Source organism: Helicoverpa armigera, chromosome 5 (genome assembly GCF_030705265.1).
Source record: "Helicoverpa armigera isolate CAAS_96S chromosome 5, ASM3070526v1, whole genome shotgun sequence".
Taxonomy (NCBI): domain Eukaryota; kingdom Metazoa; phylum Arthropoda; class Insecta; order Lepidoptera; family Noctuidae; genus Helicoverpa; species Helicoverpa armigera.
Genome location: NC_087124.1, coordinates 3,549,274 through 3,570,164, shown reverse-complemented (window position 1 = coordinate 3,570,164; position 20,891 = coordinate 3,549,274). Strand labels below are relative to the sequence as shown.

Below are 20,891 nucleotides of genomic sequence, written 5' to 3'. Positions count from 1 at the left end.
TATTGGGAAGAGACAACAAACAGTTACATTGTAAATAGTGAACACAGGCATTATAAACTAAAATAGATGTAACAATGCAACCCACAACGTTACCTACCCATTTTGGATAACAATGACCGTTATTTGGAGGGGATGTTAAACTGTAGGTTCCGGCTGTCATTGAACATTCTTGGCAGTCATTATGGGTAGTCAGAAGCCAGTAAATCTGACCAGTTTTACCAAGGGGCGTAGGGTTGAGCGGTTAACCGGTTTAAAAAAATATATACATACATAGAAAGTACATACGAACTTAGAAAAGTTGCATTGGCAGGTACTTGCCAGACCTGGAATCAAAGACGCACGCTCATACTTGAGAGATTGGTTCTCTACCCACTAAACCACCACAACTTCCACTAAGTCATCACGACTTTGTCGTCTCAGTAACATTTAATGTTTTTTTACGTAATAATACGTGTAATATTTTTGCCACACACAACATAAATGCGGACTAATTAGAATCACTACTTTTATCCCTATGGTCACGCCTATTGCGCTTCAGTTCTCAGCGTTTTGTTTAGTCTGCTGTGCTTTTGCCGTTGAAGTACAAAAATTAAATATATGGAACGTTTCTAATGGCTATGCGTATTCCGTTGTTTACAAGTCACTGGCCCTTAAAATTCAATATCAGACGATTCAGATCTTTGATTTTGCTAACCCCGTCGCTGGCATAAGGGACAGGATCCGCGTACGAAGTCGCGGGCAGAAGCTAGTAATAAAATGATAGGAAAGTCAAAACTGTACATTGAATATTTTTTTAAAAGAATACTTGGGGGGTGATCTATTATCGATTCTGAACCCAAATATATAGTTTTTAGAATTTTTGTCTGTTTGTCTGTATGTCTGTTTGTCTGTATGTTTGGTCTCACTGAACTCGAAAAGTACTGCGTAGATTTAAATCAAATTTTGCATGAATATTACCTGGGGGCCGGTTCAACATATAGGATATATATTATCAAGCTATCACCTACGGGAGATGAGCAATGAACGATAATTTCTGTTAACGTTTCTGCAACAGCGGGTGCAATAATGACACATATTTGAATGTTGAACTTTGTAAGTTTATCGGCCTATTATTAATCTTTACGTAGAAAATAACGCTTTTATAAGTAACTTGAGCAAAAAACAGAATTTATAGAAATAATATCTTAAAATTATAGATTAAGAAAATCATGCAGAAACAGATGTGACATAAAACTGGGAGTAGCTAAAATATCAATGAAAACAGACTTCACTTTGTCATGGTATGTTCTTACTTTCAAGGAAAAATAATATGACGTCGTGTGTATTTCGCTACTTTAAAAACACTACAAGAAATATTAGTGCATCATCAGAGACATTTTTATAATTCTCTCACCATTACAAAGCTACGTTATCTGCGAGTAACATAGGGTACCTACATTTTATCCCGGTGCGGGCAGTAGTTCCCATGAGAAGCGGCACCCACGTCCCGAAGAAATTATGAACTTCCCCACATTCTTAAAGACTACTACATATGTTGTTCTGACATATAAGCTATACCTCTCATAAACATGGATATCCATTCATTTCATTCAATAACAAACATGCATCACACTGAATGAAAGTGAATTGCAAGTAAGATTTAATTATTATAAAAAAAATATATTCAAACATCCATAAAGGCCTATTCAAACCTAAGCGATATTCGCTACCGCTGTGGGTAGAGGTACATACCGCGCGGGTTTCGCTCAGGTATTTAGTATCAAGTACCGCGGCTAGAGCGACCTGAGCGATATCCACTGCCGCTGTGGGTAGAAGTACATACCGCGCGGGAGCAGCGGCATGCATCCCGAACATGAACAGTAATATTATCGCATACCCACTGGGTTTTCTCTGCCGCAGGTGGTAGCGAATACCGCTTAGGTCTGAACAGTAATATTACCTCATACCCACTGGGTGTTCTCTGCCGCAGGTGTTAGCGAGTACCGCTTAGATTTGAATAGGCCTTAAGAATAAGTTCCTGGTTTTAATAATTACATTATTTTGAATTCACTTACATATAAATAGAAGGTCCTTATTAATATACTTTTTGAGTAATGCAGAATGTAGGCAAAATACGAGCGAAAACATTGTGTCACTTCTACAATAACATCCATGGGGATGACTACCTGTGACAATACGTCAACAAGATGTCAACAGACGACATAAGAGTTATCTATCGTTAGAATAAAAATGTGTAAATGTTCTGTGCGCTTTGTGTTCATAAACTATTTTAGTACAGTTCAGTATAAAATATCAAAATGACTAGAAAGCGGTCTACTCTATCACAATCCTCAAAAGTTTCTCGAAGAAGAAGGCTTGCTCGATCCCTTGAAACCGCTGATGAGCGTAAAGCCAGGTTGCTGCTGTCCGAGAAAGAATTGCAGAGGCTCGAAGCGGTGAATGTAGTACGGCGCGCCAGTCGCGATTAGATACCATGCGCATGCAGAATGCATTGTCACGGTCTCAGGAAAGTACGGAAGCATACGAATTGCGGCTGTTAAATGATCGGGAGCGCCACGCCCAGTCCCGCGCGTCGGAGACATACACGCAGCGAGAAACGAGGTTGAGTTCGCAGCGCACCCGTACTGCTGCCGCTCGATCTTGCGAGAGTATTGAAGCGCGTGAAGCTAGACTGGAATGTGACCGGGAACGCCACGCTGAGTCTCGTGCATCCGAGACGTATACGCAGACAGAGGCAAGATTAGGTTCACAGCGGAGTTACGCTTCTTTTTCTCGGTCAATCGAAGAGAGATCGCTCTCAGCATGCACTGTCACGTTCGTTGGAGACAAATGAGCAGCGAGAAGAGCGTCGTGCAAAAGAACGAGACAGCATTCAAGAGTTTCGGGGCACTTGGGCAAACAAGAGCGCCTATTTCGTAATGTAACGCAATTTCCATCATCTGATGACGAATCCACAGTTTACGATATCGAACAACAACCGTGGCTAAATAAAGAGAGAAGTGGATTTATGTACAATGTTGCGATAAACTACGCCGCCCATGGACATATTGGCGCCTTAGACGTAGTGTGTGCTCACTGCCAAGCCCGCAAATGGACAGGAGAGCCTAATGGTATGTGTTGTGCATCTGGCAAGGTACGCTTGGAGTCCATGCAAGACCCGCCAGACCTGTTAAGAGTCCTACTGAATGGCGAGCATGCCAAGTCCAGCCATTTTTGAAAAACATTTGTGCTTATAACAGCGCATTCCAAATGAATTTTTTCGGCGCAAATCAATTTTTTTACTACTATGTTCAATAGCATATTTTTTGTTACCTTTTTAAGAAAATTTTGTTAGTTTGATTTCAATGAATAAGTAAAACACAACAATTCACCTATTTTATTACTTTTCCCAAGATAGGGTGGGCATTATTCATAATGGCCCGGAAAATTGATTAACCATGCTATTTTAATCATATTGCCCAATTGAGTTGGGCATTATGAATACAGGCCGGCCATTATTAATAGTGCCCAGACTTATCAAATTTCCCGTAACATATACACATGTTTAAGGCAAATAAATGATTCTATTCTATTCTATCGTATGGGTTAGTTTCCAAAATTTATAGCGCAGGTGAATTACTTATGAATACAAAATAAAGAAATCTTTGCTGTTTTATAGCGTCCACGTGGACGAAGTTGCGGGCAGCAGCTAGTAGGTTTAAATATTTTTTGAGCTTTAAATGAGGTTTTAAAATAGGTTCAGGAACTTTTTTTCATATACTTAAATTTTCATTTTGTCAAAAAAAAAACTTTTTCACTGAAAAAGAAATGTCCTCACTTCCTTAATTTTATCAACTGAAAGGCCTATTCAGACTTTATATTAAATTCGTGGATACTAAATCTTCTTCTCAAGTATGTGCCTTAGCCTACAGTTCAGGAGGTAATAAGACCTGAGGAACGTATATTTTTTACTGTACCTAGTTTTAATTTTAAAAGCACATAAATTCACATAACAAGCTAACTTGTTCCCAGACCCTGGCGAGTTAAAATGACTGTTATTCTAAGTGGCATTATTCTTTGCCTTTCCTTGTTAGAATTATGCTGCGAAAATGTGGATTTTAGAACGAAAATCTTTCAATGGATCCTTCTTTTTGTTGGATATAATAGATATTTGCTGTATTATTATTATCTTGGATGATTATGATTCCATGATTATGGTACGGTACGTAAAAGTATAATTTGGTTCTTTAATGAATGGTATCGGTGAATAATATTTGGTCATGTCAATTAGTTTTTTTTAATTAAAATTTGTATTTTTAATTCATAGTTATTTGTTCAGTTTTGCAATGTATGTTGCAGAATCCTTCGTGTTTGTGACAATATTCAATATCAGTAAATACATATCAAGTTTAGTCTATCCCTGGAACTAAGCAACGTCGTGGCCTTGACATAGAAACTTCTAAGCAGTAAATTCCTCCATTTATAAACAATTGTTCAAAGTCTGAAAGGTGTTGAAAGCAATATCGAAACTTTTATAAATAATCAAATAAATTTTGCTTTAAAATAAAATAGAAAACAATTACTAACAATATTTTTATATTAAAACACTCCATTGTTAGTTTAATTCAATAGTTTTACAATATTTGTATAATTCCACCACTATTTCTTAAGTATGTTCAAATTGTTTAAGTTACACAAAGTTTTGCTTTCTAAGTATATTTTATGTACTTACTCATATTTGGATAAAACAACTATAGTTCAGATCTTTAAGAAACTTTGAAAAGCAAAGTCTGCAAAGTAGATAATTACTTTTAATTATAATATCAACAAAGATAGTAACATGTTAATTGTGTTTGTTTGTGGCAGATTAAAATATAATTAGGTATATTCAAAAGTATAATAAGTAGTTTATTTAGTAAGACTTCCAGTCTTACCACAGGCTGTTGAGTACCAGCGTTTTAAATGAAGCGACTGCCTGTCCGATCCTATCTGCTTCAAGCCAGTTACCGGGGCAATCCGATACCTCTCCAAACTGATTCAAACATTCTGGCTTCTGAGTACACGACGATTGAAAAATGTTGAAGATGGAGAGCAGAAACATGGAGGAACTCGTGATGACAAAGATGCAAAGCATAATACCTCTATGTTTCTACAAGTAACTGCACCTATTACAAACATTTAATTCATATCAAGATTATGAGCCCAGAAATCTAATTACATCATTATTAATTCTCCTAATTAATTCGGTCAGTTGCAGAAGTGCATTAGTCACTATCGCTTGCAGTAGTCTAAATTGCATGCAATTCATTCCCACGTCGGCTAGGCTTTACTATTAACCTAATTTTCTGAATCTCCGGTCCAGAGAACTTAATAATGCCTGTAATTGTACTCGCTTCAAGGCTTACGAATTAATTTGAATCAGTTTAAAAGCTTTTCAGTGCGATTTTGTTGGAAGTCAATTTTATTGGATTTAGTTCTGTTTAAATGCACGTGCAAGAATGTCATGTTTTTTCTGTGCTGTGGTACTATAGGTAGTAAAAGGATGAACCGAAATTGAATGTGGTTTATTTGAGTTGAAAGCTGTTTTTTCAGCGATAGTTCTTAGACTTAGTTGATCAAAATCGGTTCAGTTGTTTTAAAATAATCAGTTTCAAATAGCTTTCGTAGTTACGGAGCCTTTTTTGCTTTTAACGCTGGATTATATGCGAAAAAAATTACGTTCTTGAAAATTCCTCTAAAACTATAAACACTAACAACATTTGAAAACTGTTGTTAAGATTTCAAGAGCCTTAGATGTTAGAACACTGGTTAAGGCTTTATTTTGTCTCAATCTGTATTCACATGTCGTGTTGTTGGTCGCAACTTCAAACCCGGAAGTTTGTAAAGCTGGAACTACAATGTAACTTTATGTAGCTACAGTTAAGCATAGTTGTTGCTTAGGGGACATTTAGATGGCCGGAATTTTGAAAAATTTAACCTTAAAGTGGTATTTATAACCCACAAAATACTCAAAAAACTATTCCTGCTAATATTATCGCGCGGACAACTTATTTAAAATCACGGGCCTTCCGAGGAAACGTGATAAAAAGTAGGGTGTCTTTTTCAGGCTTTAGACTATTGATCGGTTGTCATTTAAATCGGTTCAGTACTTTCGGTGTGAAAGTGCGAAAAACAGACAGAGTGAATCTCGCATTTATAATATGAGCAAGGATTGTCTAATAAATCAAACTTCCCCACAATTTTCAATATTCACTAAATTATTTATCCTATCCGCATCCTTACCACATTTATAAACTCGCCCTTATAATGAGTACGATAAAACTTTGAGGGTAAACTTGTTATCCTTAACTTTTACGTCGCAGCCTTCGAGCGAGCTATGTATGAGCGTTTGGAGCGAGCAACATATGAGCGTTTGAAGCGAGCAATTTGTGTATTGAGCGTTTGGAGCGAGCAATGTATGTAGGTATGAGCGTTTGGAGCGAGCAATGTATCAGAGGTGCTTGTCAAGTACGTGATATTATTAGTCATGTGGAATGTTTGATGAATTTAATTAATAAAGAGGTTTCAATTTTGTTCTGTAATGGTGACATGTTTGAGCGATTTATTTCTTGGGAGATATATTTGGATATCAATATGTATTAGGGTATATTATTTTAAGAATAGAACTCGTGTAAGTGTTTCTTACAAACCTGGATGGAACTTTTATACTTTTTTTTCTGTGCTTAAGTGTATTTCAGGAGGTGTTAAAAATATAGGAATGAAACGACACAATAATTCGAAAATAACGTTTATTTCTACATAACATTTAGTTTATGCATACACAAAAATATTTAATTGAACATCTTTTGACAAATAAATTAATCTATACAGTTGCCTACACTATATTTAAATACATACTTAAATAGATTAAAATCATTGCTATTACTTATAAATTCACAGAATTTGTTATTCTAGACATTTTCTTAAGTACTTTCTGAAATGGCTTCAGATTATCGCATTAGGAAACGGTTTTAGCTACAACTTGGAAAGTAATTTCAATAACTTATATTTACGACCCAAAGTACTGAATTTATTGGAAATAATTGTGATTTCACTTGGAAATAAATTTTATGATCTATATTCTGACTTTAATACAAGACATTGAACAAAAACTTAGATTAATGTTTGGAATACCATAACTTATGCCAGGTATGTTATTTTCTAACAATTAAAGTTTACTCCTTCATAAAACTTTTTTCTTCAGATAAACGAAGAGAAAACACAGCTTGATACAAACGTTTGTAGGACTTTAAAACCATATCAAAACAATAATGAATTTTAATTCAAATAAAACGCAACATTTTAACTGGAATTTATTATAGCACAGTTAATTAGTTAATTCTTCGCAATTTATGTGTTCATTAACTTAGAGTGTGTGGTGTGCCGAACTAATTAAGAATTTTGTTTTTCATTATCGTTTATCTCTCAGTTATGGCGTTTGTGATTTGATTGCAAAACAAATATACCTTACTACAAAAACTTTAACAACTGTTTTAATATGTCAAAGTCATAATTTGTCACTTTTTTAGACAAGTCTTAATAAACTGACGTTAAAAAGTTTTTGTGGTAAGACGGATATACTTTAATAAGAGTTTTAAATATTATATTATTGGTACTGTTGTAAATGGATTTTTGTGATGGTAGACTAAAATCCAACCCTTTATAGTTGACTTTCTCATAGACGTATGGAATGGCAATCTCAAATGATCGAAGAGAAGAGTATAGGACTGAAACCTTAATACATATACTGAATTGTGTTTAATACTTCTAGATATTCTCCTTCATAAGTTCAAAGTTCGCACACTCAAAATAATATGTCAAGAAATAAAAAAATGTACTCAAAATTAAGCAATTTCCGCGACAACGGATTGATTTCCCGCGACGGCAGTGCCAGACGAAATGTGAATTTCAGCATTTCATCCCACCTCATCACAATTTAATTTATAACATATTTCAGAATTATACGAGACCGCAGGCTTTACGAGGTATCGGTCAACTCATTAACGCCTGTCTGATGATAGTATTAAAGTATATAGTAGTAGTTTTGTATATAATGTATGTATGTTCGTTTTAAGGTATGTATCTATGGGCCATTGTTGCCTGATTGTAAAAGATTAAATAAAAAATATAGTTATAAAAAGGGGATGAAGAATGAAGAAAATAGTGGTAATACTACAAAAATATAATTCAATAGCTTTAAACAATGTTACTTGCGGAAGGACTTACAGCCTTACTTATGAACGTGAAGTAAATAATACTTAAGGGCTGTTTAAGAAAATTCTTACTTATGAACGTTGCTTTAGCATGTCTTAATTATCATTTAATCACTACTTAAGACTTTAAGTAGTAGTAAGTAGTGGTCTTCTTGAGGAATCATAGATACAGACCTACATAACCAGCTTCGCGAAGGTCGTGTGAATAAAATGGCTGCACAAGATTAATCGGTAATTGTACCGAAAATACGGGGATAAAATTGGCATGCTATTTGGCAGGGCTCTATCATTCTGGTCGTTACCATGAGTAAAGTATCCAAAATATAGTAATAATACATATTTTAATACTGAAAAGTTTCGTTTTTTTGGCAACCAATAATTATTTCATATCTTTCGACCAAAGTTAAAGAAATATTTAAGAAAAGGAATTTTATAATCTACGTCTGTGCAAAAATATTACTGAAGACAAATTACTTCGTATCATAATAACGGTAAATATAAAAGCAGAGAATGGTACAAAAGAAAAAATGTTCACTATTAAAAATAAAATTGGCATTCCTCTTCAAAATACTCGTACAAATTAAATACATCGAAATAAATTAGAAGCTACAGATGTCCTTACAATAAAACAGGTACTAAAGATACTGGAAGAATATTATTTAATAACTTATTTGTACTGAAATACTACTTTGGCACTATTAAATTTACAAAAACATCTGTACTTTAGGATCTAGATATAAAACACAATTATATCAGACTTCAAATCTAATACATTTCAATTACATAGTTCACTTTGGCAGTAGGTTCCAATTAGAAAAATCAAATTATATCTTCAATGCTTTTTGAGTACAAGAAGCTTGTATGTATTTCTGGAGAACATCATCTGCCTAGACTTTTCCCTTGTTGGGGTAGGTTTCCAGTCTAACTGGATGCAGCTGAGTATCAGTATTTTACAATGAGCGAATACCTATCAGACCTTCTCAACCCAGTTACCCGGGCAACCCAATACCCCTTGGCAAGACTGCTTGTCAGTCTTCTGACACTTTTAAAATGACAGCCATCGTACAAACAATCAGTTTATGTTTAAACACTGTTTTTGCATCACGAAGTTTCATCAAATTATGGACCACATTTACTAAAAAATAAATACTGCTTCTTGTTTCTTTGTATTAAAATTTTTGTTCAATTGGTATGGACTCCATTTTCATACGAGCTTCCTGTCACCCAAACACTTAATACCTAAGATTAAAGTCTCCTAAAGGTTGTTCTATCAATACTGTTTCGGTGGTATCTGGCGCTGCTGGCGAGGAGGCTTGTAGTCCTGAGGGTCGTAATGATATGGCGAGGGGTAGAGCTGATCGAGCGCATAACTGTGATGCACCTCTCGTTGACCCCGTGGAACGGTAGCGGGTGCAGCGGCCGCGTCTAAAGGAGAAACAATTATATGACATAAATATTAAGAACCGTATTGCATTATACATACTTAAAAAAGTATATACAATTTCTATATGTACAATATTTATTTGTTATACTAAAAGTTTTTGGTGATACGAATATTCAATCAAAGTTTGATATTTATCGAGGACGCCATTTTATCTAGGAGCGGTACTACGGGACCGGTTTGGAAAGAAAGGGAAGTGCAGATAGTTTTGCGAGAGTACAGTTAATTGAAAATATTTTTTTTAATATCATACTGATTCTGATGTCTCAAAATGTTTCGGAAAGTGTTGCTTTCAATTTTGGACCGAGGTTCTATTTCTTAAGTGCTCCAATTCAGAGTCAATGATTGCATCACCACAGTCTTACTCAACACATAGGTGAAAACCTTAACATTCAAATCGAGTGCGGTTTTAATCATGCGCAAGCAAATTATAGTCTTCTTAATTAAAAGGCCTGGACGGTTCACACAAGAATTATTGTCTTTTGCTGCAGTACGTGAGCTGTATTGTAAATAGGTCTGTTTGTTTCTCTTTTGAATGTCTGCTGTATATGCATGTACTTTTATGTCTCTGTTTTAATAATTTCTTGTACTATCTAACCTAATTATGTAATGTAGTTACGAAGAAATACAAATTATGACACCTATTTTTTCAATACAAAACGAAACAATTGGTGAGTTGAATGTTAGTATGAAATGTAGCGCTAAATAACTTTCGATTTAAACATTATTCATTACTGGAGGGAGAGTAAACCAGCATCCAAACCTTTCGCACATTCTCCTTTATAAAATCTTCTTTTAATTATTATTCCATATAAAATAGGATCAGAATATGAAACATGTATTGTGTACATGGATTTTAAAAAAGTATAAAAAATAAAAAAGGGGAAAAATATGTAAACTTTAACAAGAATCCTCTTTCATACATAAATGAGTCTCCTTTCAACCGATTTTTCCGGAAATCCGGCATACTTGAACTTGTGTAAATGACAACAACTATTAAAAAAAAAATAACTTTATTGATACATAAAAACCTTTCTTACATTTTATCTTGTTGCCATATTATAAAAAATCTTAACTATAGGAGGATTTGAAATAGGTATACAAGGAAATACAATACAGTTGTTTAAAGGTAACATAATTATAGTGAAAAACCCTGCCTCCCAAACTAGGGAAACCCTGTGACCTAGGAGTCAGTGTTCTGCTTATTACTAGTGCACAATCATAATTAGTGTGGTTTACTATGTAGGTAGGTACATAACTACGGAAGCTAAAGAAAGTCCGGAGTCTGCAGCGAGTTACATCGCCAGATCACAAACTGTTTTGGATACGCGCCAGCGAAAACAATTTTATATAATCGATGCAGACGACTTGGTTTTGCATCGGTTGTTTTTTGATTTCGTCGTTTCATTTTCTGATAGTATAAGCACGTATTTTTTTAACAATATTATAAAGCTGTGGAGTTCGTTTTTTGCTTGAGTATGCAAGAATCAGTAACTACTGGTACGACTTAAAAAATTGCAATTGAAACATAATGTTAAATTGCTAATTTATCGAAGTAGGCTATGGGCTACTTTTTACCCGGATGCAAAGTGGTGTCGCGGGTAAAATTGCTGTCAAAAGCTAGTATTACAATATAGACTTACTGGACAAAGTTTAATGAACTACATACATATAGCTGTACATTTCAAAATAATAATAAACTACAATGATATAGGTAACATGATTTCATGAATTCGTCTGAAGAGTGAGCCAAAAATCATTCCATACTAAACATTTATTAGGTTACCTATAATATTAAATTGAATTGATTTAGTATTTCTAGTGCTTCTCATAGATTACAACCTTGAATGGTCAATAAATTAATAAAATCGTTCTTTACTATTATATAGTGCTCAATAAATTTATTAAATAATAACTTTTAGGTTCAAGATCATTTTGAATCGAAAATAATGATGATAAGATAGACACAGACAAAAAAATATATATTTTGATTTATCAAATTACTCCTGTCTACTTATTTTAAAAGGTTTTGACGGTTAAAATAATTTGTTGGTATTTTTATTATTATAGAGCAATCATTTGTTCAACGCTGATGGATCAACAAAACTATTTGAGTACCTTTATAAATGGACATGAAATGGACTTAAATAAGATTAAGAGAAAAGTGGTTTTGGTTGTGACGCTTAGAATATTATAAAATATTATTTATAGCCATCTCTGAACTAGGCCGGTATTCCAAAACAACAACAGTTTTTGGGCCTTTAAATAGATGCACCATCTGAATATTCTAGAAAGAAATTAGTTAAAGGACTTCTATGTAATGTTTATGCCTTATATGGGCATACAAACCCTTCCGCCGTTTTCAGCCAATACCTTCTCATTTTAGGGTCAACGTTTAATAGAACTATCGATTCAAGTTCTTTGATTTCCAGAGCAGAGGACTTTCTTTAGACCTTGGACCTGTATTCCTTACATCATCATCATCATCATCATCATCATCATCCTCCTGCCCTTATCCCAATTTTATTTGGGGTCGGCGCAGCATGTTTTCTTCTTCCATACACTTCTATCTGCCGTCTTACATCATAGTTATGAAACATTATAAAGATGTTACCTGGTACAATGACACCTCAGCAGCCTGAGGAAGGCAGCCCTGAAGGTTCTGTTGAACACAGTGTAGATGATGGGGTTGATGGTGGAAGACACGTAGCCCAACCATAGGCAGATATCCACCACGTGCTCTGTGAAGAAGTCAGGATTTAAGTCTGTTCGTCTCCTAAGCATTTTCCCAACTATGTTGGGGTCGGCTTCCAATCTCACGGGATGCAGCAGAGTAACAGTGTTTAAATTTAAGTCTGTCCTAATATTGATATTAAAACAGGTTAATTCTAGATACTCTATGTAATGGTAAGGGGAAACACTGCAAGGACACACCTGCCCTTAAAATTGTTTAAATCGCCAATCCGCCTTGAACAAGCTTGGTAATCAATTTCATGCCTTCTTTGCATGAAGAGACCATAATTTACCAGTAAGGTAGCAAAAGAGACAAACAGAAAGAAAAGATGTCTGTCAAAGTATGTCCCACTGAAGGTGTACAATTCTTAATGATATTATAAATTCGAAGTAAATGTGTCTGATTGTAAGTACGTTCACGCCAGAACTACTGGACTCATTTAAATGAAAATTGGGACACTGATAAAATCAACTAGTGCCTAGAGGTATGTTTCTTTCTCAATTATGCGGGATAATAGTGCGTTCGGAAACATTATGAAATACAAACCTTTCAGCGTTCCATATCTTTTGGCACAAACCTCAAAATTGTCCGCAATATACAAGTTCTTGCTTTTACAGTATGGGGCATTTTGCAGATCTGTATTTTACCAACATCTGATGTTTATATCAACCACATTTTGATTCGAACTTGGCAAGGTCTTGTGCGAAGAAATTAAGACTTGGTTGCGACTGTGCCAGGCCCAAATGCATCGTGAAAGGTCTAATACGTAGTAGTTGACAATTGCACATAGCTAGTAGAATTAACTTAACCTAGATCTAATCATTAGTGTTCCCATTATTCCACTGATGGACCCAGGCCTGTTCTCACATAGAGACAGAACGAGCGTTAATCACCAGCTTAGTCCAGACGGATTAGCTTCAGACGGTAAGCCCAGGTTTCCTCAAGGTATTTTCCTTCACCTTGCTTCACGTCAATGATGTCAAAAAAACACTTGTAAGGCTGTCAAGACATCTTCAATTAATTGACCATGAGTCAATTAATTGAAGATATCTGAATGAGACAGTTTTGCCCAAACAGCTTTTAAAACATTTTACCCCTTTTACACTCTCAGCGATTCCATCGCTGTAACCGAAAGCGCATAATCAGCCCAAAAGTCAAATTAAGCCCGCTATGATTTGACCGCTTACTATTATGTCCGAACACGGTCAGATGCCAAGCATAAATCAAGTTTAACCACAGTCGTAACTTACCTGGGACTATGCAGGCCGGACAGGCGGCAAACAGTATATTTAGTAAGAAGAATGGAGCCCAGCAGAGTACGAACGTGAAGAAGACGAGACCAAGGACTTTGGTCGCTTTCTGTTCGTTCGCTACTGCATTTGCTGAGAGTGATCGGCCTTTTTTGCGGTTGGCTAGGAATCTGTGGACAAGAAATAGTTTTGAGTAAAGAGGTAGTAGTTACTCTTTTGTTTCGTTGGTTTGAATTACGCACATTTATTTTTGGGAATTTGAAAAGAGAATGCCTCCATTCTTATTGCAGTTATGAAAGAGTACATAATTTTTTTGTTTCTGAACTTTCTATTGATTGCAAAAAAGATTGGTGACATAAAAGACAAAATGCTGTTTGGATATCGTTCAAGAATATCAAGAAGGTATCTAGAAGAGAAGCAACGTTCAGCTACTAAATATTTTGATCCAAACACTCATACAGCATAGGTGATATATCATTATTTATTGGACGGATATAATTTACAGTGGTACTCTGGTCGAGTTTACATACAATTTATGTGAGCCAAAGTAAACATTATATTATCCGCAGTTACTCAGAATACAAGGTTTGAATGTCAGATATAAATTAATAACTGTTGTTATTTGATGGTCGCTACTGTTGGAAATATTGATACGAAATGGTTACCTGAATGGTCGTTTTTACGGAGTAACTATCTTAAGTTCCCTAATTTTACATTCTTAATCGTAACTATAAAAAACACAAGAACGTGTTACAGCACTTTCATACTAGCGGATTTTCCGCTCGGATTTTTACGAGCGACATATATTCCAAGAGACCAAAATTTTTCGTTTCAGCGTTTGGATCGGTAGAGTTGTCAATTGTTTTCTGTCCCGAGTACCTATACGCGAGACATAAATGTACTATAAAGCCGCTAGTGTGAAAGTGCTGTAACACGTTTTGCAAACCCGTTTATCAATGAGCCCGTCCCCTACCTTTTAGGGTAGTTCAGTTAACGAAATCTGTACCACTGCGATTCATCAAAATTCCAGTCTCACAACCGTCAACTGCCAACAGGGTCCCGTACAAATGAAGGTATAACACGAACCCTTAAAGGCGCAAATTTTTCAATCCCTTTCGTCCAATTGATTGATTGACCCCTATTTACCTTTTGATATTTTAAGCCCCTTTTTTCTTGATCCCAATTTAATCCCGCAGATTTGATTGACATTTTCTATTGGACCTGGTGAATTCAATGGATCTTTTTGTGATTAAGTGATATCGGATTTTAAGGATTTTAAGTCTCAAATGGCACTCGGCCTTTAAATGAGATGAATTAATTTTAGAGATAATTATCTCGACTCATTTCTGTTAATGACAGACATTTAGATAATATAGGTAAGTATTTAGTATCATAAAATTGTAAGATTTGTAATTTTGATTTTGGATTTATATTAATACAAAGAAAACCACTGTTTGCAGATTATGTATGAATAATTTTTAACTGGAATTTTTACATTTCTTTTTGTTACACCCTTCAAAGATTTTACGACCTGTTGAGTTGATATAAAAAATAAAACTCAACTTCAAAGAGCATATAAAAACTTTGAAAATAAACTTAGATATAGAATAACACATCTAGAAATAATAAAATTTCTACTTCTACATATAACGGAAGCCAAAACTAAATTTTCCGTGTTCCAAGGCTAATTTGCAGTACAAAAAGTTAATCTGACATTTTTATTTGGTTGCAGATTCATAAATATGTAGGTAGTTATGAAATTTTCGAGTGTGCGAATATGAAAGCAGGTTATTACAGTGTAGCTTTATTTTCTGTTAAAATGGGTTAACTTTCCGCTTTTTAAGATTTTTGAATTTATTAAGTAAAAAAAATATTAAAGAGAGAAAAATCTCTTGAGGAAAGAAATATATTGCATATATCTCTTTGACTAGGTATGTATGCATGTAAATGTATGCATGTAAATATTAAATTTATTTATTTAATATCTATGAAAGAAGATAGAAATGTGGTCATGTCATATAACTTGCTGTGTCTTTAATATTGTTTTTACTCTTTTATTGGATTACATTCGCGGATACTGCCGAAGACTACTTTTCCCAATAATTTGGGGTCCAATTGAATAACGATTTTCCTCGAATTTACCATTGAAACAGAAATAAAATTAACTATATCAACATTGATTGTAATAAACCCGCTATAGAGTAATATCAAATAATAGTAAACTTACCTATCATCCAAATAAATGATATCAAAATCAAAGACTTTGATGTTAAATAGGAGTCGGAGGGTTAGTTTCAATTTAGTGTAAATTGGAAATTCATTGTCTGCTACCTAAGTGCTGCTATCAATTTAATGAACAGCGAAATGAACAAATGGTGTACCTACTCAATGAGTACTTTAACTAGGTAGTTTGTATTATTTTTCTTCTAGAGATGCTAATAATATTTTCCAAGGCAAAGCAAAGAATTGTGATGAGTAGACAGGCATTTTATCTACTTAAAATAGGTATGCATTCGACCACTATCTCAACAGATTATCGTAAGGAATGTTATGGTAAAAAATTACTACATATCATGTCTCATATGCTATTTTTCCAAAAAATGCATCAGGAGAAACGGATCTGCCCTGAAATTATAAATCAATATTCATTTATTGTCGACAATATTATATCTAAAGACAAGTTTTCTTATAGTCATCGTTCAACAAAAAAATCTGGCCACTATTAAAATAACCAAATAAATCACCTCCATACAGCTTAGAACAAGACCACAAGTAAAAACATCTGGCCACATAAATATACATGAAGTTGGTGAGAGCCACGAGCCACGAGCCACTAGTACAGTCAGATACAAAATGTAATTAATTCGTATAAGCCGCTGTGGAAACGCTGAAAGATTCCGGTGTTATGCAAATCTGTTTGTTTAGCTGTACGGTATTTTTTCAGAAAATTGCTTTAATTTTTCGTTAATCTTGACTTTATTGTTGTAAGTACGAAGGTAAGCTCACCCTAAATAACTTTTGTAATTCTGAAGTAAGCCATTTGATTCTTTGTTTTTTTTTTTTGTGAGCCATTTGATTCATGTCTAAGGCATCAAATAGTTACTAGGCGTGAACTGTACGCGCTGTGCTATACTTAACTATTTTGGCAGAAAAAGAAATTATTTTAGTAGCTGTACTGTAATTAGATAAACAGGCAAAGCAGCAAATTCTTTCAGTAGCAATTTGTCTTTTTCATACATAATGTGACCACCAAATATTTTTCACAAAAAACTTGGCAAAACATTTACACTAAAAGCCAAATAACCGTACTAAAATCCTCCTACTCCGATTTGGAACCACATTTTATTTCACCAGTAAACACAATTGCACGAAAAATGAGTACTTTCAAAACAACTGAAAAAGCTACTGCAAATTTTTGCATACTGGACTCAAAGCGAAGCCAATTTGACGTTTAATCTAAAATCCTACATACTTTACAGTTGCTGACCAAAAATTTGGGCACATATTTCTAGCATTATTTTTAATTTTACAAGTAAAGCAAGGATGTTTATTAAAAACGGTAATTAGGAACTCATCACGTTTTTGAATCTGACATTTTAATCTCTGAAAAGAATTATGTTTTAGTGAAACGTGAGATTGCTGTTTACTTTTCATGAATTATTTGGACTCATGTTTTTTGCAGCACAAAAATAAAAAATAAAATCATTTATCTTTCATTTTACTGACCCAGAATCAACTATGCTTTTGTAAAATGTATTAACAATGGAATTTGTTATAAATTCAATTAATCCGAATTAATCATTAGGTAAATATCTTCCTATTAAACAAAACATTAAAAATCCATACCAAATCAACCAATCAAATTCGCAGAAGAACCTTCACATCAGCTGTTAAATGTTACATCAATTCCAGAACATAAATTTAAAATATTTTAAATGTTCCATCAATATTCCAGAACTTAAATTTAAAAATATTTTGAATTTTAAAACTGTTATTCGTCACGGAATTCCACCGATTAAACTTAACTGACGTGGTTAAAACATCTGACGATCTCGACCAGAAATGAATGATATTGTATAAAATATTAAAGGCGAATACTGACATTTTAAATAAATGTGGTCGGATGAAAAGTGAGCTGTATTGAGTCACTTTTTAACGTATATTTTGTTTTAAGTAACTTCTATCCAATTGCAGTAGGAATACAATAATGAACAGTTGTAATAGGCTTGTATATGTAATGTATTTAGGTAGGTATTAACTCAATTCGCTAAATGTCATTGTCATCAAATCATCATCAAATTAAGCTAATAGCAGTAATGTAGCAATACCGACGAAACAATATTTCCGATATTATTATTTTCCAACAAAGGAAGGACAAAGCAATATGCGGTAATATGTAGTAATTATTACATTATAAAAACCTATTCTTGCCTATTCTTTGATAAATTAAAACAAGTGTTAAGATCTCTTTTGCAAACTTGCAGCCAACTTTCTGTCTTCATTGAAAATTTAAGAGCAAATCTTGGCAACAGTTTCTCAAAGTTTGTCAGACCCAATGAGGCTTCTTTCTTAGCATTTATAATTAAAGACTTTGACTTTAGTTTTGAAGTTTAATGAAATAATAAATATTATGAAACAGTGGGAATTCCTTCTGTTATTGTGTAGAAATGTTAAAATTATGACTGGGAAGGGAATACTGAGTTGATAATGGAGTTATGAAATTGTGTGAATAATGGAACCTAACTCAAGCGTGCAATAATCAATTGATGTTTAATAATCAGAAGATATAAATATAAAGAGAAAAAAAAAAATACCTATATGTCTTGTTTTAACTAACATTTATTTCTAAAGGCCACTAGAAAATATCCTCACCATAGGCAATAAGTATCAAGCCACCAGAGCGGCAGTTTTTTATCGATCTACGATTCACCAATTTTGAACAATGTTGGTATAGTTATCTTATATGACAAGTAAAATTTCTTAACAAAAACGTTACTGAAAGTTCTAGTAAACACATACATAAGCATTACACATATATCAATAGGCTTCAATTTAAATCTTACTAAAAAAGGCTTAACTTTGCCAATCTCAGTCCACAAGGCCTCTGAAAGTATTTTATGGCCTTTCTCAGCACCAGATCTTATCCTATCAGGCTTTATATAAGGATTGTAACCTTTTATTGCTTAAATCGGATCCAAAATATCTGGAGCTGATTTAGATTTAATGTCATCTTAGAATAGAATCTAGGTTATAACTGATTGCGTTAAGTTATTTATTGGATATTGGGATAGTTAAAATATTTATGTTATTTTGCTTTTTAGACAAAAAAGATATTTACTATTTTAACTACCGCATTAATATTAAATTGTGGTTTTGATTCTCATATTATAAAAAAGTATTTCTTAACCGTAACGTCTCGTCAGAACCGCAAAGTCTTTGTGTCCATTTTAGGGCAGTTAAATCTTACTAAGAAAAATTGCAATAGGTACACAGATGATGGCAATGGGTAGCCAAAAAATTTTTCACTTCATTCTGCTTTTACATATTGTCATGTTTGTAGCTTACAATAGTCATAATAAAACCACTTATCAAATTCTGAAAACCAAAAACACTAGTACCATTATGCGATCTGTTTTGTAATACAAGAACCGCATCCACCAGCCTTATTTTCCGATCGCCAATATCATGTTACCTGGATTGCAAATGGAATCAGATATTTAGTCGAAAAGCCTTCGAGCTTGTTATTGTTTGTACTGCACTAATTAGTAATGAAAGCTTTTGCAGGCAAACACGGATTATTAATTCTATGAAGGTAATTTGATACGCCAAGAAGGAGAAATGGTGATCAAATGGCATGGTGAGTGGAGATACTCGAATTTCTATTTGAAAAGAAGATTATATAGAACAAAAGATGCTAATTTCCGCAATGACTTTTGATTTTGAAGTATAAGATGCACACAAGCAGTACTGTCCCACTGTGTTAGTGTCCAACAATATGACTCTAATACATATGATCGGCAATTTGTTAATTGGAACAGACGTTTTATTTTGAAATGCCTTCGGTATTGAATTTTGTTTGTTATTACAAACCTATATCATATCGTTTTATTTATTTTTGTCTGATGAAAAAAAAATGATTATTGACGTTTCTTTATTAACATCAGGAATCAATCATGATACAGAGCCAAAAACCGAATCTGGTGGGATACTTACACCACACAAAGACCGTAACACAAATATGGAACACCCACTTACCTTGGAGAACAAAATGACTCATCTATCCTTACTCCGTGCACTTACCTAAGAGTCAAAGCGTTAGGAGCAGCTAACGTGAGCTTCAACGGCCTCAGCCTCGCTCTCCTCGTCTCCGCAGCTATGCTGGGAGGAGTCTGCGTGGCCACATCACGTCCACGCCTCGACCCTGAAGACCCGGTGCCTCCGCAGCCGTTCATGTACGATAGCTGGGGGTGGGAGACGCTCATCCCCACTTTGTTGCGTTGAGCTCTGGGAGAAATAAATTAACAGTTTAAAAACACTATAAAAATATGATTTATGCACGTAATAATGGTCAGTGTTCATTACAAGAATTTTGTAACAAGTCCAAAAACAGCTATGTATGTCCTAACGTAATGTAGGTACTAACTCCATATCTTCCGATACCATCAGATCAGTTTGACTATATGCTACAATCCGTTTAATTACCTTAGATTTCATTACTACGTACATGCAGGTCGACCTAATAAAAGCGTGTTAGAAAAACTTTTACTAATGGAAGAAGCCAGTATGGTCGTGGTTCAAACAATTGACAACTACAGTTCAATCGATGACATGTGAAACCCACGCGACAAGTTTTTTGTTGCGCCTAAAATCCGCTGGTGTAAAAGCGCTGTTATATTCACTGTGAAAAACAAATGAAACTCGACTGAACGACGGAAAAGCTTTTAAATATTTATCTGAATAAAACTGTTTTTTTCGGACCACCTGATGAATATTATTTATTGCGGATTTTTATAACCTATCGATCCCTTGTATGCGGTTGCAGTATACGGTCAGCGATTGAAAGACATAATTTATATGCAGCTATTGTCTCAATTTAATCTCGAATCGCTAATAAATAGATAGATAGGTCAATGTACCGTTAGTCGTTGCTTATTTTTTTTTTCAACAATATTTCATCACCAAAATCCAACACTTCATCCCCAAAATTACACGCTATTTCAAATAACAATTTCCCT

General features: G+C 34.3%; 2 protein-coding genes across 2 annotated transcripts in view; one reads left to right on the top strand and one right to left on the bottom strand.

Annotated features, from left to right (window-relative positions):
* The window catches only part of LOC110384560 (uncharacterized), a 434,794-nt gene that overhangs the window by 83,068 nt on the left and 330,835 nt on the right, over positions 1 to 20,891 (top strand). The window lies entirely within an intron of this gene.
* The window catches only part of 5-ht2a (5-hydroxytryptamine (serotonin) receptor 2A), a 96,899-nt gene continuing 82,779 nt past the window's right edge, over positions 6,772 to 20,891 (bottom strand). The window contains exons 7-10 of the mRNA XM_021327268.3: positions 19,957 to 20,160; positions 13,657 to 13,826; positions 12,287 to 12,413; positions 6,772 to 9,656 (exon numbers count right to left, since the gene is read on the bottom strand). Of these exons, the coding sequence (XP_021182943.3) occupies positions 9,464 to 9,656; positions 12,287 to 12,413; positions 13,657 to 13,826; positions 19,957 to 20,160 (694 nt within the window). The 3' untranslated portion in view covers positions 6,772 to 9,463. The remainder of the gene's footprint in view (positions 9,657 to 12,286; positions 12,414 to 13,656; positions 13,827 to 19,956; positions 20,161 to 20,891) is intronic.